Genomic DNA, 19,749 nt, shown 5'->3' on the forward strand with positions numbered 1-19,749 from the left:
TTGCTGCTATCGCAAGGTCAATACCACAACTGATCTATAGGGTACCGCAAGATGTGTAGCTCTAAGGTAACCGGCGTCCTTCCTCATATTTCTTTGGCTGGGTGGCGTATATACATTTTTAATTAATATTACTATTTTCTTCATAATAATTACCAAATTTCTCGCTTTATGCTGGTTCAGTAACGTGTAATCATAGCCTCTACGTCGTTGGCCTGTTTTGTTTTTCTTTTTTTCGAATGTCGCCACGTGCCACGCACATATCAAAAAGAGGCTGCATCTACGAATGCAATCTGACTCTGCAGATGAGCATTTCAAATGCAGTGGCGTCATTATATATGGTCAGCAGCAACCGGAATGGTGGCCCGCCGCTGCACCCATCGATGTGGTGACGCATGAAGTTTTTAATTTGATTTATTCAGATCTTGCGGGGATGAAGACTGCAGCAGCAGAGCTGTTGAGTTTCACCGAACCATCTGTGTAGACATGTTGGCGGAATCAGTGCACGTCGTGAATGTGTTCCAAAGTTGCTTGTTTCAAAGATTGCAAAGGACTTGTTTCTGATGCCTGTAATTGTCAATTGCACTTGCGGCCGGTGCAGACACGACAACGGGTCTGATAATCGTGTAGCAGGCGTAAATTGGCAACAAGGACTGATGTCTTACAATACTTTTGGCAAAAGTTGAATGTGGTCTTTTTGCTGGCAGGCAAGCAAGATGGTGGGAGGGAATCCGAGTCAGGTGTCGGATGTGTGCTCTCAGGACATCTGCATCGATGTAGAGTGTCAGAGGAACGTCTCTGGCAATGGCCAATGTCGCAATCTATGATGTAGTTTTTGAGAGACCGAGACAAGTTCTGAGTGCTTGTGCTTGTGCTTGCACACGCTAGAGCTTGCGGATATTTGTAATTTAAGTATTTACTATACAGGTAAGCTGTACCACAGGAAGCACAAAAACAGTGCTTTATACAGTTGCAACATTGATGGTACTGTTGCACCCAGGAGTTCCCGCCTAGGAACGCAAGAAGGTCCACAATAGTGGCCAAACACTTTGTCATGTACGAGACGTGATGGCTCCAAGATAAGTCTCTATCAATGATCACGCCAAGAAATCAATGCGTTCGTCTATATCGTATAGTTTGGTCATTAATCCGCAAAGCACACGGGGCCATCGCTTTGCGAGTAAAAGCAACGAGTACCCATTTCTCAGCTGAAAGCTCCAGGCCTTGCCTTCTTAGGTATGTTGACACAGCCGTTGAAGCTTTCTGAAGTCGCGCGCGGACTTGTACACGTGTCACTCCTGAAGCCCATATGCAAATGTCGTCTGCATATACGGAGAGCTGAACGGTTTGCGGTAACGTATGAGCGAGACCAGCAAGCACCAGGCTGAAAAGGGTAGGGCTGAGTACCCCGCCTTGCGGTACACCACGACTGGTATAGCTAGGCGGCGTTGGTCCGTCTTCAGTCAAAATAAAGAAAGATCTTCCATTCAAATAGTTGCGTATCCAGCGAAAGGTGCGTCCACCAATACCTACAGCTTCTAAGGCATCCATAATTGCATGATAATCTACATTGTCGTACGCACCTTTAACATCAAGGTATAAGGCCGCCGTGATTCGTTTCAGATGTTTTTGGTGTTGTACGTATGTTGCAAGGTCGATAACGCTAACTATTGACGAGCGTCCGCGTCGAAAACCAGCCATTACCTCTGGATAGACGTTATAAAATTCCAAGTACCATTCCAACCGTGTAAGAATCATTCTCTCCATTACCTTGCCGACACAGCTCGCCAGTGCTATTGGACGGTAAGATGACAATTCCAATGGAGAGTTTCCAGCCTTGAGGAGTGGAACAAGGTGACTAGATTTCCACATGGTATGGCCCAGGCCGTCACGCCATGATGCGTGGAGTTTATTCTGTAGCCAAGGACTAATTTCTTTTTGAAATGTCCAAACTAACAGCTGCACCATGTAACTCCCAACTCGGCATGACATCACATTGAAGGCGCATATTTAGACGCTTATTTTGTATTAACAGGCAGAAAAACAGGAGTATGCAATTTTTTTATTAAAAAAAGAACTCTTCTAAATAAGTAAACATGGCGAATACTTTTCGTCAGATGAATGCTCATTATCAAAAAAAAAAAAAAACTGTGCACATAAAAAAACACACTAAATGCAAACCTCGAGCATGTAGAAAGAGCTGTAGCGATATGCGTATGAATGTGTATGCATGACCACGTGGTGGTGCACAATGCGTACGTAGGCCGCACAGGTGTGCTATATACGAGAATATATTATCCGCATTTTTAAAGTGAAGTTGAAAGTAACCCATTGGAGGAGGAAACTTGAAAGGAGGAAACTTGAAAGGAGAGACAAGCCAGAAAGAAGAATACAGTCTCAGTAGAACGTGCAATATGTTAAAGGAGCGTTCGTAAGAAAGTTAAAGCACAAATTTGTGCTAATCTCGCACGATCAATTCAATTAAAGTCAGACGTTGGCGCGGTACACGCGTGTAATGGGAGAGAGAAGCAGGCAAGCCACGCTCGACCAATCTATACGCATACTGAGCTGCTCGCAGGTGATGAAGTGTACTTTCTTGCATTTCTTCAGTTCCAGTTTTGCAGCGCACGAGTGAGCGTATCTGAGGCCATACAATGTGAGTGTGCTCACAACCCTCTGACTGCGAGATGCTGCGGAGGTTACCTTCAGGTAAAATTTTATCAGCTTTGACTGTAACTTCACCCGCGCTACGGAAATTGGCGCTATACCGTTTTCGCGAGACGCCTCCATGCTACGAAGTACATAAACTACCAACAGTATTGGGTGTTGCTGACAGAAACTGCATAAAATGTACCGAATCACTTCTTGTAGTTTGGCTACCCTCCGCGGTACCTTAGTGGTTATGGCTTTGCGCTGCTGAGCATTAGGTCGCGGATTCGATCCCCCGGCCGAGTTCACCGGTGAGTTCCAAGTTCAGAGAATTGCGAGTTCACCGGTGAAATAACATAATAATAATCATTATTTCCATCATTACAATAAAATTATGATGGAGGTGGTGGGAATAAAAGCGACAATCCGCTTGGCGGAGTTCCCACTCCCATTATACAGGCAGCAGCAGGGGGGCATACCGTGCAGAAACAATTTGTTGCGCAATACGTAATAACGTTGGTTCTGCAGTTGAACCAACGAAGGAAAAAAAGAACAAGAAAGAACAGACGCATTTGTTGATGCTGGCAGAAAAGGGGGAAAAAGAATATTTGTGCATATGCACATCTACATGCATATATCAACGGCCATACATATATATATGTGTGTGTGTGTGTGTGTGTGTGTGTGTGTGTGTGTGTGTGTGTGTGTGTGTGTGTGTGTGTGTGTGTGTGTGTGTGTGTGTGTGTGTGTGTGTGTGTGTACAGCCAAGGTAACAAAGCACATATCTTCGACCAAAAAAAAGAATAAGCTGCATTAGGAGAAGGTGGGTAAGTGTGAGTGGTTATTGTTGCTGATTTTTTTTTTCACGATAAATTTTGCGCATTGCCAAATCATTGATGTCCGTAAAACTAACTTGTGCGTCGATTAATTCGTTTAATATGAAGAGTAACTGGTAGTGCAGCAATCGCCGTCCGTAGTTAGACCGTGTAGTCGGTAAAACCCAGTGAGTTTTGTAGCGGTGTCGATACAGGGATTGTAATAAGCTTAACGGCACAAGACTAGAAAAGCTGTCCTGGCGCTTTTTAAACACCGCTTTGTACCTACGCAGTGGCCTGTAGTGGTATAAAGTAAATACATGAACAATGTCAAACTAAACGGAAAGATGCCTTGTTGTGTGCCCATAAGGCAGTCCATAGATTATCCTAAGTAGCTGTTTTTGTATGATGGATATTCTCTGTAGGTTTCATTTTGTGGTCGTGGCCCACACAAGTGTCATCATCATCAGCCTGGTTACGCCCACTGGAGCGCAAAGGCCTCTCCCATACTTCTCCAAATACCCCGGTCATACACACAAGTGTACAGTACTTCAAATAGGAGTAACACAGAGAGTTATACAAAATTCATTTTACTTTTTGAGGCAGAATGCTTCTGTGGCGCAGCAAAATGTCTACTACTCGGGATGTTTTTAAGAGGATATATGGTTGATGTGGCCGTCCCATTGCATGTTTTCCGAAAAGTATACCCCGAGTGATTTAAAAGATGGTACCATCTCAATAGCACCTGAACTATCTCAATACGCAATGAACAATCAACGTGACGGTGTTTCTTGAACACACTTTCGGAGAAATGCTTGTCACATTTAGAGTACCTTGAGATACATCCAAAGCACGTCCGTAGCTTTCTTCCTTTTTTTTTTTTCCCCTAGAACTAGCCATGGGTGAACTGCCGTGTAACTCCGCGAGCAAAATCAGAGAATATTGGCGGCGAGAACATACGGTAGCGCCATCGACCGGAAGCGCCCCATGGACGTGGTATAGGAGGGATAACACGAGGCGCTTCTTCATGTATACACAAGGTGCCATGCACGGATTCGCAAAGCTTGGCTACCGGCGTTCAATTGAAAAACCACGCAGACGCCCTCCTAGACATATCTGTTTGTGCTTTCAAAGTGAGGGAACTTTTTCGATTCCGAAATAATGGTCATGGAAAAACAAGAGTCACGCAGAAACTCCTCTGGAAGTTCTCCGAGTATGTGTATAAGCATTGCGCCACTTGCTCATCTCCACGCAGCCCGGTGTCATTATCAATGTTATGAAACTGGATCCGACCAACATAAACGACAGCGCTGTGCCGACACGAACTGCTGCGGATGGCGGTGCCAGGTGCGCTGATGACGTTCCGATCATTATAAGTCCTTATCACTTTTTAGTGCCTTATCCGTCCGCGTCGAACCATTATCAAGCGTGATCAACCGTACTCGGGCGGCGGCTGCGTATGGCGCGGCCACGAGGGCGCTATCTTGAAAGCGATCTGCGATGGGGACAATGCACGCCGAGTGCTGATAGCATTGCGTGCGCCGTGTACTCGCTCCTTAGTTGGCTTGAAAGGCAGCACGAAGGTCAATTCGCTCGCTGCTGCGGGCCCTATCTTGAGAGCGATCGTCTTACGCGGGGGATGGACGGACGGACGGACGGGTTTCCTCGTTGGGTAGGCACAGAAATGCACGCATTTGAAACCGAAAGCACAGAACGCTTTACATAGGCTGTCTCTTCACAAAGTACAATAAACGGTCACTTTGTGCGTGTGTCGTAACGTGGTCCGCCGAACCGGCTTCTTCCCGTGACGCGGTGATCCCACGGATTCGCCTCGCAGCGAGCGACGCGTGTGTTTATGTGAGGCGCGAATGTTTCTATTTGACTACGGTCGGTATCGGGCTGTGTGTTCGTTTGCTTCTTTCGTTTACCTTTCGTTTTTGTTATTTCTGTTGTTTGAACAAATTTTTTGGAATATCACCTGCGAAAGAACGCAGTTTCGCCTTTTCAGGTGCTATACATGAAGAGGCGCAATATACTTTCACGACAAATTGGAATTTGTACGTAGGTAATTATAGTTATTCACTAATAAACTTTTAACATTGTTCACTTGTTGAAATTGCCAAATTTCAGCCGGGCATTGTTGCATCCATATCTGCTCGGCGGAAGTGCTGAGACTTGCATAATTTTCTAAATACTCGTTCCCAAAATGTGCTGAAATATGCATTAGCGTTGAATGAACGAACGAGGTTTTATTATTAATAGCCAAGATACAGTACAAGGTAATAATATTCAGGAGGCGGTCGCGAGGTCAAAGACTGTAATGGGACCTCCTGTACAGCGTATAAGTAAAAATATGAACAACAGTTGTAAGAAGTAGTGCAAAATATTTTTATGTATAGCAAACTTAGTATTGGTTTAGGTTTGGCAGTACTAATACAAATCAGCTGCAGACATGCTAGTAAAAAAGTATAATAATTATTATTACATTCGACTAATTACAGAACTATATCGCCATTATGAAGTACATGGATAATGAGACATAACCAAATGAACTTTTATTTGTGTCGCTTAACCAAATGTACATTTGGAAGGGAGAAAAGGAAAAAAAAAAGACTTAACTAAGTGGTTGCAGATGACAAAATGTAGTCTTGTAGTCGTCGTTTAAATCGAAATGATTTACGTGGCTTAATAGTAGGAGGTAGTGTGTTCCAGAAGGAAACGGCTGCTTACCATAATTTGTACGTACCTTGGGAAGAATAAAGTTATTGTTTAGTGCAAATCACGTAAGATTAGTATTCATTAGACAAGATTGAGGTATCAAACTGTTGCGGTAAGCGTTATCTAGTTGTTGGTATAAAAATGTAACAGGACTAAAGTTAATAAGTTCGTCCACAGTAAGAATATTATATTTATGTAATAACTGTTTGGAGTTGAAATGGTTAGGACTAAATGTAATTATTCTAACAGCCTGGTATTGTAATACTTGTAATGATTGTAAGTGGGTACGATACGTATTGCCCCAGCATGCAATGCAATCGCTTATATGTGAATGGATAAATTAGTAGTATGAAGAGTAGTGCACCGAGCTTTTAAAAGTGTCCTTGTTCCATATGTTGCCCTCTGCCTAACGTTGGCTATATGTTGATAAAATTTAAGGTTAGAACCAAGTTCCACACCCAAGTAGTTACAGGAAGTACTACGCGCGATGAGGTTATTGCCAAGGTAGAGCGAAGGAATTAATGCGGATGAGCGTTGGTGGGGCGTGAATAAAACAAATTTGGTTTTAGACGAGTTTGTATTAAGCTGGTTAATATTGCACCAATTTAACACGTTGTGTAAGTCGGTATTAAGTTTAGGCGTGTATATTAAAACAAGAATATATATTATTAAAAAAATAAGAGTGGGCCAAGTATGGATCCCTGAGGTGCACCAATGTTTGTTATCATTGATTTAGAAAGACAACCATTAATTCTAACTCTTTGTGTTCTATTTTTTAAACAATTTTGTATAAAAATAAAGCAGAACCTGCTATTCCGATAGATTCAAGTTTAAAGGATAAAACGCGATGGTTAATTTTATCAAAGGCTTTAGTTATATCTACGAACACTGATCCAGCATACATGCCCTTATATATTGCCATCTTTAATTGTTCAGTTCGGGCGATAAGAGCAAGTTCGGTTGAATAGCCCTTGCGGAAGCCGAATCGGAATGGTGACAGAATACTAAATTTAGATAAGTACTTAGGCGCTTTTCTACCAGCCGTTCAATAACTTTGCTAAGGAAGCGTAGAATGCATATTGGCCTATAATTAGTACTCAAGGCGCGGTCACCCTTTTTAAATACAGGAGTAATTCTACCTTGTTTTAGTTCTTATGGGAATGTTCCAGTCTTAAACATTAGGTTAATAATACTTGCGAGAACATCTGAGATTAGGTGCGCAATTAGCTTTATGCGATTCGAATGCATATTATCAAGACCTGCACTTGTTGTTTTTACATTTCTTATAATGTTTTCTATTTCCTGTGGTGGGGCTGGAAAAAGAAAGAATGTGTGGGTTGGTGTGGCAATAAATGGTTACATTGCGTTGGTATATGCGAATCGCTGCTAAAGAAAAAGTCTGCAAAAGTATCAGCAATGTCTTGTGAGGAGGTGTACGCTCTGTCCTTATGAATAATTTCCTGTAAAATATCGTGATTGTTTCGCCTATTTAAAAGATCATTTACTATCTTCCATTTCTTACTACTGTCCTTTCCGCATTCTAATAATTTTTTCTCGTAATAAAGTTTTTAGCTTCTTTTAGTTCGATAGCAAGAAAGTTGGAAATTTTTTTGTACCTCCTAGTCAAATTGCCGTTAAATGGCCGTAGTTTCGTTTTCTTGTACAGATTGTCTTTTTTCCGCATCAAGGCTTGTCTGACAGCCAAGGATTCTGTGGTGACGCAAACTTCTTTTTGCATTTGACTTTGCGGTTGTGGCAGTCAAAATACGATTTTAGTGCCGATGTAAAGAACGAGAAGGTCGTTTGTGGATCTTTCATATATGCTATAGAAGACCAATCAGCTTGGCTCAGTGAATAGATGAAAGCTTCTTTGTCAAGTGTCAGCTTTGTGTAAGTGGCTTTGACAGAGTCTTCATTATTCTGAAAGCGTAAAAATATCGGGTAGTGATCAGTCATATTTTGTAACAGGACGCCTGCGTCTTGTGGAGACAGCAAATTTGAAAGCGCATGATCGATTATTGTACCATCTGCATAGTCAGTGCACCGCGTAGGCACTTTTATTAAGCATTTGTAACCCAAGCTATTGAAACAATTTGAATATTGTAAGGCGTACGCAGATGAGCTGTCTGCGAGGATAATGTTAATATCGCCTATAAATATAACGTTTTTATTCTCGTCTGCAAGGATATTCAGCACGTCATGAAGCGCGGCGCAGAAATCATTCATAGACGATAAAGGCGAGCAATATACACCACCTATTATTACATTTTTGTTGTCCACATTAATAAAGTCACTTTTAAGTTCGACCCACACTGATTCACAGTCACGTACGTTGAGAAGAAGGTCGTGCCTTCTTTTGTACGCAAGAGTACTTAAAATGTAGATTGCGGCACCGCCATGACACCTGTACGGACGATTTGAGTATTCTGCTTCATAGTTAGGGGGAAAAAAAACAAATTCTTGTCGTGGTCACTTGGCCAAGTTTCCGAGATCCCAATTATTGCGCATGAGAATTTAAGTGTCGCAACCAGATTTGAAAAGTCATCATAGTGTCTGCGCATGCTCCGTGCGTTAAGATGAATGATAGATTTGTAATTATTGGACATATAATTATTTAGCTCGTTAGTTGTAAAATATGATGACATTGCCGAACAGGTGGCAATAGCCATGTCAATGAGAGACCCCGAACGTCCTTACGTCTACACAGATTCGCGATCGGCGGCAAGAGCATTCGCCTCGGGCTCGATATCCCGGGAAGCGGCGGCCGTCCTCGGCAGCGAGGGAGCCGCGGGTCCGCACCTCGTCAAATGGTTTCCAGCCCACATGGGGGCCGACGTGCACCCCGAATTTCCCAACGCCAACGAGCTGGCGCACGGACGCGCGTGAGGACTCACGCACCGCGGCGATCGTGGCGAGCGAGGTGGCGGGGAGGGAGGGGAGCACCGAGACCCGCTGCTCACCTTCAACGAAGTAACAACACACTATCAGCTGTCGAGGAGGACCTTCCCACTCCCCCACGCTAAACTCACTAGACCACAGTCATCGATATTCAGAATGCTTCAGACAGGGTCGTTCCCCTCGAGAGGCAGACTGAGCCGTTATTCACCAGAAGTAGAGCCGCAATGTCCGGATTGTGGCGAATCTTACTGCTCGCTAGCGCACATGCTTTGGCAATGCTCCGCGTTAAGCGGCACCGTGTTCACTAAAGAAGAAGACTGGGTGGACGCCCTGCAAAGCGACGACCACCAGACCCAGCTCCGGGCCGTCCAGAGGGCTCACGAAAGGGCGGAGGCTCACGGGCTTCCCGTCCCAACGTGGGTGCGGCCCGCGACCCCTGCCGCCCTCTAAACCAAGAGTGGGTGGGGAGGGGTTCCTCAGGACACATTAAAGTTATTTCCTCCTTGTGAATTTGTCTGGTGATGCGATATGTCAAAGGCGAAGGTAGCTAAGTGATCACAGAAAGGTCTGCCTTCGTGACGATCCGTAAAAACGCGGCTGACAGTTGTTTTGCGAGCCTTTATTTGGCAGTTGTCAGTCCATAAGAATTGCCATTTCTTAGATTTCCTTAGAGTTAAGGCCTTAGAAAAGAGGGCCTTATTTTCAGGTGTTAGATGGTCATTTGCATATAGCGGCGTTTCTTTACTTACCGAGAAGCCAATGTCACCTAGAGTTGACGCGCTTTCTTTGCTTTTGTCACGAAGTCAGACTTTTTCCTTCGCGAGATAAAACGGGCAATGATCTTTTTGTTGTCGTTAGTTTTGGTAGGCACACGGTGAACCACGTCGAGATCATCTGGCGATACTGGGCAACCAATTTTGTCACCAATGGTTTGCATCATCACCAGACAGTCTTCTCCTTGTGTACAAAGAACACCTTTCACCTCGACGTTGTTCAGTCTCGAGTGCTGTCTAGATCGCTCACTTTTTTGTGAGCATACTAGCTGTTACTAGCTTTTAGAGCGTTATTTTCAACTACCAGTGTAGCCTTTTCATCCTTCATTTCCTCTACCAGATTGTTGAGGAATTCCACATTGGTCACCAAATTATCCATCTGTGTGTGTGTTTTTTTTTCATTTCAACAACGTCTAATCCCGAAGTGCTAATTTTCAGTAAGAATTTTCCACACACGTCATCAAGAAACGCGGAACTCTAATTTTCAAGCTTGGATTCAAGTTGCTCCATTCGTTTTGCGAGTTCTGCGTTTGAGGGCATTACGCTCTGGACAACAGGCCAAGGTTTAGGCGGCACAAGAAAAAAAAAAAGTTGCAGTAAATGGTAAAACAAAATTCAGTGGGTTCTTACGCGGATAAATACGCTCCGCAGAATTCTGGCAGCAGCTGCGGTTACGCAGGCAATGGTACTAATAGATAATGAGCTTATGACAAACCTGCAGATGCAAAGTAGCTTGGTTATTGCGTGTGCTGGCTGTGGCAACCGCTGCCAGAATGAGCACTGGCTGTCGTCGCGGTTGCTTACGTACTCCTGGTGTATGCTAGGCACAGGCGCAGCAGTGCCTCGGGTGGGCCAGGTAAGATGACTTGGCCGAAGTACTGGCCCAGGTATGCTGACTTGTGTCCTGGTGCGTTCTCCAGGAAAAGGTCAAGGCACGTGGTACTTGATTGCGTGAAACCGGCACCGCAGGAAACCAAAGGGGTGACCGATGCTGCTATCCTGCAAATGCAAAGTAGCTTGGTTATTGAGTCTGCTTGCTGTCGCGACCGCTGCCAGAATGTCGCAGTAATATTTCGAAATCTTGGAAGGAGGTTTTCTGGAACCCGTCAACAGGAAGGCGAATTTATTTCGCGCTACATTACCCTACTACTGCTTCCCCTAAACCTACTACTACTACCTACTACTAACACTACTACTAAACCTACTACTAACACTACCCTAAACCCTAGTACTGCTTCCCTACTAAACATAAAAACAGGGGTGTTGCAGGGATCCGTTCTCAGACCTTCACTGTTTTCACTGTACGCGAATGATCTGCCAAACATAACAAATTCAACGGAGGTACGCTGGCGATACGGCGATCATAGTTACTGTTAACAATTTATGCGAACTGGAACATAGAACAAATGCAGAACTAAAAAAACATTTGTAATTGGTTTTAAGTGAACAAATTAACATATCATGTAAAGAAAAGTAAATGCACAATTTTCCACTCCTGTTAGAGACCTTTAAATACTGAATCTTTTCGCCTAACAATAAACAACTGTCTGCTTGAGCAGACGTCAGATTTCAAGTATTTGGGCGTAATTTTCGACAGCCACTTAAACTGGTAAAGTCATATTAACTTAGTATGCGCTAAAACTATAGGGTCTGGGTGCAATATGCTAATAATTGCTAGGAATTTTTTTAATAGTTATATTCTCCGAGTTCTATATTTCGTTTTTTTTCTCGTGGTCACCGACCATATTGCGTTGATTCCTGGGGATGGACTTTTGCAACATACCTTGAACCAATACGGAGGCTACAAAAGCGGGTCCTTAGAATTATAACCAACGGCTAGATATGGTCAACACAGTGCACCGTTGTTTCATGAAATGGAAATTTTGCCTTTCAACATCTTCCGACAACATAAAACTGCTGTTACCGTCCATGACGTCATTGAACACAACGACCCCTTTAATATATCAATATTTTCTTCATCCCGCCTAACTAGACGCGTCACGTTACACAATTTCAATCTTCCGCCGACTAACAATATTTTTGGAAAACTACTACTGCAATTTAATGGAGTGAAAGTCTGGAACGAGATACCCTCCCCACGTAAAAGAAACTAAAGGACTTTCAAGTGCACTTAAAATATACCTGCTCCAGAAAAGCGGCTAAACCTAAATATTCGCACATAGTGTTTGTCCTACATAACTTTTTATTGCATATATATCCAAATATTTCTTTTCTCCACTGTGTCATTGGTATGCATAGCTTAATTTTATTATTATGTATTAGCATTCTATTATATTGTAGTTGTAGTGCATGTAGCACCATGTCAATTGTATGTCAATTATATTGGTTATGTCAATTGTATTATCATGCATTTTTTTGCTGTTATGTAATACCTTATAATGATTCGCACTTCATGCCTTGTTTTTCGCGTTTATTTTCTTTCTCACCAGAAATGAATTTATTATTTATTGTTTGCTATGTAAAAATTTATCGCTTGTACTTACATACTTTAGACCCTCTACTAGCCTTTGGCTATGGGTGTAACCAGTTTTGCCTATTTTTATGTATTGTAATCACGAACCTTAAATAAAAGAAAGAAAGATACAAGTGGTGCTAGTCTTGGGATTTCTGCTGTTCAGATATAATTTCACGGCTGCTGATCTTATTATGTCAAAGCGGAACATAAACTGAATAATTAAAAAAGGTAATTAGCCTGAGCCACCTGTACACTGCTATTTATCGTAAAGGTAATGCCCGTACCTTCAGATAATCAACCTGAAGAAGCTTAATTGCGGTTTCAGAGGCAATTCCTAAAAAAAATTCACCGCCCAAGCACTTCGTACAGATGGTTAACCAGTGAAGCTGAAACGTGCGGCCCCGGTGTTTATCAATGGGTTAATCCCGACGGTTCATCAAACGGCGGCGTGGTAGGCTGCCAGATCCTCGGTACGCAGTTGCTGCTTGCGCTCGGCTGCACAAGCCTTTTCTTGCGCCTGGCGCCTGGGCTGCAGCATCGGCACGGCATAGACGAGCTCGTTCCCGGTTCTGCTCGCGGCGTTGATGATCGAAAGCTGCCTGCTCCTCATGAGTGCGGATTTCAGAGGCGGAGAGAAACTGCTGGCGCGCGCTCGGCTGCGACGGAGAGCAACGACGTCACTACTGGCGCAGGCAATCGCGCGCCTCTCTTTCTCTTTTTTTGTTTTTGCGCATGCGCATAGAGTTGCGCCGGAGGGGTTTTGGGCGTACAGGCGACAGACGGACGAATCGTCTAGCCCTATAGAGCTTCGCTGTAAAAAAAAAAATCATAAGCCTTTCCACGCTTGTCAAGGCGGATGACCAGCGAAGCTGATTAGCATACGACACAGACGTGACACACAATTTTGAACTTTGATCTTTATATACATTCGCGTGGACGATGGGACCGCCGAGTCGAGGAGCCGGAGGAAACGAAACACGCATGACCTTTCGACGAGACCACCACCACGGGATAACGGAAGGAAAGGAGATACGCAAGCGCTTGGAACGCTGACAAAGAGAGGGCGGTGCGAACGTATACATGGCCGATGCGGGTCAAAGTGTAGTATCTCTTCTTATCAGCTTAATATCTGATACGGGTTGTATTTGGACATAAGTTGTTAAAATTATTTTTGCAATTTGGCGGAGTGCTTGAAGCCTGCTTCACTTCCGTCGCGGGTCGGCCCGGTATTGCACCATCTTCGAGATCGGCCCAGGGTTCTTGATCTACGTACATTGATCCACTGGAAACCAGCCATATACAGCTTCGCTGTAAGCTGCGTTCTATCTAAAAAACAGACACATAAGACATGGTATATTTCAACAGCATTTGGCGCCCACCGTGGTTGCTTAGTGGCTTTGGGGCTGCGTAGCTAAGCACGTGGTCGTGGGATCAAATCCTGGTCATGGCGGCCGCATTTCTATCGGGTCGAAATGCAAAAACACCCGTGTACTTAGATTTAGGTGCACGTTAAAGAACCCCAGGTGGTCAAAATTAATCCAGAGTTCGCCACTACGGCTTGCCCCATAATCAGATCGTGGCTTTGGCACGTAAAACACCAGAATTCATTCACTCTCCCGAATTTTTCGTAAAGTTCATGGATTCGCCAGGACTACAGAAAAGCGTGACGACGGTGCCTGTAACGTATTCAAGAATTTCATGCTTAAGACTGATCATCTCGCCAACGAAACAATAGTGATTGTTTCTTAGCAGCACGTTTATGCATGTCGCGCCTCATTGGTGCAAACACTTCGCAACCTGACATTTCTGTCATCGTCTTTGACAGAGACGATGGCGACAAGCACCGAGGGTTGTTTTTCCTGAGCTGAGATGGGTCTTGGTGCAAGCCTTATTCGCGGTATCTGCGAATTTGTTAAAGATTGGCTGTCACGAATGAGCTTGAGTTATTTCAGCTTGCATTTGTGAAAGTTAATTTTCCGCAACTCCTGAGCGAGCCGCAGTGATTTGCGAATTTAGGGACGAACAACCACACGTAAGATGCAGCACAAATGGCTCGGCCGGGAGAAGTGCTCCTGTTTTAGTAAGCCGTCGGAGGCCCTATATAACAGAGAAATCAGATTCTCGTAAGAATGAATCATGCGCAGCTAGTGACAATGATTGACCAGGTGTTTGACATGTCTTCTTTTTTCATGTAAACTTTTTAGTGTAGTGTTTCGTAAACATGTATGTATATCGCATACCTGTCAATAAATAATCGTTACTCACCGCGGTGTCTTAGCTGCTATGGTGTTGCGCTGCTAAGCACGAGGTTGCGGGATGAAATCCCGGCCGCAGCGGCCGCCTTTCGATGGGGGCGAAGTGCAAAAACGTCTGTGGTCCCGCGCATTGGGGGTGTTATAGATCCCCTGTTGGTGAGAATTAATCCGGAGTCCCCACTACGGTGTGTCTCGTAATCAAATCGAGGTTTTGGCACGTGAAACTCCATAATTATTAAATCGCCATTTGGAAGTCAGCACTTGTTGCGTCTCGTTTCCTTCACCGCGTTGCCTCTTGCGCTGTTCACATTCAGTATGGATTACCAACTAGCCCAGCCAGCCATCTCGATAAGGTAACATCGGCTCATGTATACAGTGCTCAGCGATTGAAACGCGACACTCAGACAGCATGGCAGCCGGCGCTTTCCGCACCACCGGTGATCGCGGAGGAGGCCGAATGCAGTTACGACGCATCGAAAAGATTCTCGCTTTCATGTGACACAAAAGTGCATCACCTCAGCGTCACCAGCGCCCACCGGTGGCGCAAGAAAGTACAAGCCGCCACGTTGTCCGAATATCGCGCTTCAATCGCTAAGCGAAGTTAAAGTTCTGTAAGCGAAGCACAATCTTTGCTAAATGCATGTTCTCTAAGCAAGTGCTCGAAAGCGTTGCGAGTGCTCAAAGCGTTGCTAACGGGGAGTCATATGTGGGCAACGTTTTAGGGTGTGTACGTATAGTTTAATTTCAGGCAGCTGAAATTCTTAATGCAACTGACTGCTCAAAAGAAACAGCTTCACTTCAATTGCGCTGTAATTCTGAAAGGTCGCACAATAAGCTTGATGTCCTTTTTATTACCATCTTGTACCAGACAGTGGGCGATTATGCATATGCCTTTTTTATGCACTGTATTCGTCGGCAGCTTCTGGTCGACCTCCTTACTTCCAATCTCTTTCTCCCTCTCGGCATTTTTCGTGACTGCAGTACTTGCAAGTACCTATTCGGAGGCCTGAGTGCTCAAGTATATAGATTAAATAATTGATAACGAAATGTATCAAGAAAAAAAAAGGCGTGAACAGTGATCGATCTCTATTCACATATTTATATGTCCAGTAATCGCATTACATGACACGCACCTGTACTCGATAACTCACGCTAATAGCAGTGGAACAAGGCCCGGACGCCCGGGACCGTGACATCCCACCAGTGGCATGATATTTTCGTAGCAAATGACGCATGACAAAAACATGAACGCGGACTCCGTCGGTGACCACATGCCCTTGAATTCATAGCGGGCCGTCAGCCTACTAGCAAGCCGCCATGGCTGAAACGTTCCGGGAGTTGTGCAACCATAGTATAGGCGGCGCTGACGATATCCGATATCAGTCAAAGACCAGGACAAAAGCGATAGCCGCCCCTATCGGGGCTTGCGTCAGCTCTCGTGGCTTGTTTCTATCCCGTGCACCACAACAGATTTGTTTGCCTGTGTTGTCTCGTGCGTGCCGTACGGAAGTTCCCATGACCGAATCGATAGTGTTCGCACGAGTTTGAAGCTGCATGTAAGGGCACCTCGAAGACCGTCCTACACTTGTAGTCGTCTTTGCCTGGGAATAGCATCTTGACGCGCTGCATGTGATCATCCGTGTGAACAAAGAAGACTGTCGAGTTCTTTGTGAGAACTTTCAATCGTGATGTTTCTTCCGAGTCTAGTTGACTGCGTCATACTAGTGGCTGCAACGTGTTTCCTGCTATATAGGTAAGCGAGCCAAAAGCCATCTCGGCGCTTTATACGATGGTGGGCTACTACTGTATCCTTCTTCCTAATATTTTTCTGCATGATCTCGATTCACTTATCGAGGTAGTCAGCGGCAATGACGTTTTGCTGCTCAGCAAGAGGTCACAGGTTTTATTTTCTACTGCAGCCACCGCATTTCGCGGACGTTGAAGTGCGAAAACGCCCTAGGTGTTCTAAATTAACGCGAAGTCTGTGGTACACAAGCGCTGTTGCATTTCGCCCACATCGGAATGCGGTCGGCAATGGAACCCGCGACTTCGTGCTCGGCAGACGAGCGCCACTGATCTACCGCGGCGGGTCGTTCTGATCATCCGATTGGCGAACAAGCTTTGCGCGCACACCAAACCGCGAGCGAGCATAATGTGATCATATACTGACCCGTACAAGTGTACGCAATGATAATTGAGCGTAGTTGCATTATGCCCAAGTCCATTTAGGCAGGTTGTGATGAAACTTGTGAGGAAATAAGGCTCGCCGTGTGGTAAACGAGAGCCGCATGAAATGTACACGGTGAGAACAGATTTCGTCAGGGCTGTAGCTTGGCGAGCTAAATAGCAGCTATGTTAGAGAGCTTACTCTAGCTAGCTTACGAGAAAGACAGCCGAAGCGCAGATAATTACCACCTTCAAACAAGACGGCGTGGATGTTCCGCCCGTTTTCCTGACAAGAAAATCGCTTTTCTTTAGGCACGTGACACATCTAGTCAATGTCCTGTCGTAATTCTTGTGTGTATCTTTGTTGTTTATGCCGCACATATAAAACGACCGGTTAGGGCAAGTAAACTGTGTTCGCAGTCAGTGCTGTGGTGCCGCTATGTCTCATCCATGTCTGTTTGGTGGTGTTCCATGTCCAGCCATGTCTAACGAGCTCGCGCAAGCTCACACCGCTTATACCATACTTTTCCACTTACTCTTACGGCATTTTCGAGCCTGGCATCGTATTCGCGCATTATTAATTGCTGTGCTGCGAAGCCTATAGTGGCTTTAACGCTATCAGATGGTGAAATATTTTCCTTACTTCTTCAATCTCTCGACTGAAGCTCTACTAAACAACCGAATATGGGTTCATCCGAATTCTGCTGATTGTGCTTTGAAGCATTAAGCACGCATCCTCAAGCCCAATAATCTATTGGGACTATCAGACAGAAACATATATATATATATATATATATATATATATATATATATATATATATATATATATATATATATATATATATATGTCAACTTGGGCATTGAACGCAGCTGTCAAAATACCGACAGTCTTTGAAAAATCTTATGGTTCCAATTTCCATTGGTACTAATCCTTATCTGGCTGTCATATTATTTACCCATGGGGAAAAAAAAAAGAATTACCGTATTCACGCGACGTCGTGGGGTCTGGCGGAAGCGCGTATTTACACGACGCGACTGCGCAGAGAACTAATCTGTCCTGCATTCTTAGCGGGAAAAAAAAACTCAGCTGATTTTGCAGAGACTTCACTGTGTCCCCACTCCTGCAAACAAAGGTTAGGTTAAGTTAGGTTAGAGAGGTTGACAAGGTTACCCGTGGGTTCTTCAGAATTTTCTGCAAATGCCGCGTGGCGGCGCAGTCGTGTAGTGCGTGTAATCGCTTCCGCCAGACCTCACGACGTCATAGTTATACGATCGGTCAAAAAATAAAGAAAAATAACAGGTGCGACCTGGCATTTTTGAGGCACTGTGAAGCACGAAAATCTTTCACGCTCTCGTTCAAAGTTGCCTTGAACAAACTACGGAATGCAGTATGTTCTGCACTCCCCTAACGTGGCTTCCGCTTCAGTTTCAGACATTGCCTCTTCACAGACAACTTGCAATATGGACGCCCCAATAATGACATGCTTGATAGAATCGGGCGGCAGGGCGAAACGTAACGGAAATAATTAAGGCAAAGTATTTTATTTTCGCCGTCATCGCTTGCAGACATCTGATAAGCCGAAGTTCTTTAATGGCGTGGAGTTTGGAGGTGAGCAGCCAGGCTTGGTACAATCATCATTGGCCTTGCGCAACAATACATGGACATACGATTTGAATGACGAGTGGTGAGAGCACCACGAGAACATTCTCCCACATTATTCGCTCAAAAGCGGTATTTTTGCAAAGAACTAATCTTACCTGAAAAAAAAACGAAGTGTACACATGCATTTCTTTTGCGCGCTAATGACGGTCAAGGCGCTATTATCAAGCGCATACTGATTTTCAGATATGCCGCGAGGAACAGGAACTTCTGGAAGGATCAAGGCATTGTTCACGAGAAGTTGTCCGTTCTGTTTGGTCCCATCTTAAGATTGGTCATGAAGGTAAACTTTTTGGCTTGTTTCACTGATCTTAATTTGCTTTTCATGTTACAAAAAAAAAGAAAGACGTAAACGAAAGAGACTGAATATGGCAAACGTTGAGAAAGATTAACATTCAGTCCATCTGCATTCTATACGAGAAAGTGGATTACCCGCGACTTCTGTTACAGTCAAGTTGTGTTGATGATACCTTAGTGGAAAGTGCAGAAGGGCTCGAATTTTCGAAATATAAATTAAACAATAAATATGAGACTTGCGCCGCAGTTAAGTTGCACGGACGTCCTTGCAAAACTGATTAGAACCAGCAAACTAACGTTTCAGCTGTGCACGTCTTACATTATGAAGAACATTAAAGATCTGTTTGACCTTCCCAGTTCTGACACACATAGATTCGAGTAAATAGGGTATCTTCATTTCAGCCAATATGCCTGAGCGATCAAGAAAGGTGCCAGAAGATGGGCCGGATCTTTGGGTGAGTTTCGTTTTGTCCATGCCTTTCACCTTGTCGACGAACGCTCATTTACTGCAAGTATGCTGGTTCAATCGGTCAGTGCTCATTATTTTACATTAAGCGTGTACCACATGCAAAAATATGAGCAAGCAAACGGTTCGCGTTTCCCGCGCCTCCAGAAAGGAAAACAGAATGCTTGCTGGTCACTAGAGCGCACGGCACATGTTGGCCTCGTCTTCTATAAATGGCTGAAGAAAACAGAGGGAGAGGTTTCATAGAGGAAAACGCGCTGCTCTGAGCTACGCTCCTAGGTAATGTCCGTCACCTCTTCTGAAGCCCAGTCAATCCGGACAACGAGGTCTTCTGTCTTTACGCCATAGCCAAGCCAACAACTCGGGAAGAGGAGGATATCGTATCGATCGCAGTGTTTGGCGACCATGTTCTCAGAGACAAGCACTCTTCCTGTTTCCTTCAGTTACACCGCGCTTATCTGCCTCATTAGAATTTGACGCCGCAAACGTGCAGACGTAAAAACATATAGACACAGAGTGGTCTATTGGTTATAAGATAGGCTCATGAGAATCCACAACACACTCAAATGAGTTTCGCCT

General features: G+C 44.4%; 1 protein-coding gene and 1 non-coding gene across 6 annotated transcripts in view; both read left to right on the top strand.

The window, feature by feature from the left end:
* LOC135900778 (cytochrome P450 3A41-like) overlaps nucleotides 1–19,749 on the top strand; it is an 83,711-nt gene that overhangs the window by 44,341 nt on the left and 19,621 nt on the right. For 3 of the 5 annotated variants that reach the window (XM_065430356.2, XM_065430366.2, XM_070531155.1), the window contains 2 exons: nucleotides 18,594–18,690; nucleotides 19,107–19,159. In XM_065430356.2, the coding sequence (XP_065286428.1) occupies nucleotides 18,594–18,690; nucleotides 19,107–19,159 (150 nt within the window). Of the gene's footprint in view, nucleotides 1–15,987; nucleotides 16,335–18,593; nucleotides 18,691–19,106; nucleotides 19,160–19,749 lie in introns of those variants that run through there. The other 2 variants (XM_065430346.2, XM_065430373.1) reach the window with 2 other exon arrangements.
* LOC139055082 (U2 spliceosomal RNA) lies at nucleotides 13,403–13,586 on the top strand. Its single transcript, XR_011511643.1, has one exon. It is a non-coding gene; the product is annotated as a U2 spliceosomal RNA (small nuclear RNA).

This window comes from Dermacentor albipictus, chromosome 1 (assembly GCF_038994185.2).
Source record: "Dermacentor albipictus isolate Rhodes 1998 colony chromosome 1, USDA_Dalb.pri_finalv2, whole genome shotgun sequence".
NCBI classification, from domain to species: domain Eukaryota; kingdom Metazoa; phylum Arthropoda; class Arachnida; order Ixodida; family Ixodidae; genus Dermacentor; species Dermacentor albipictus.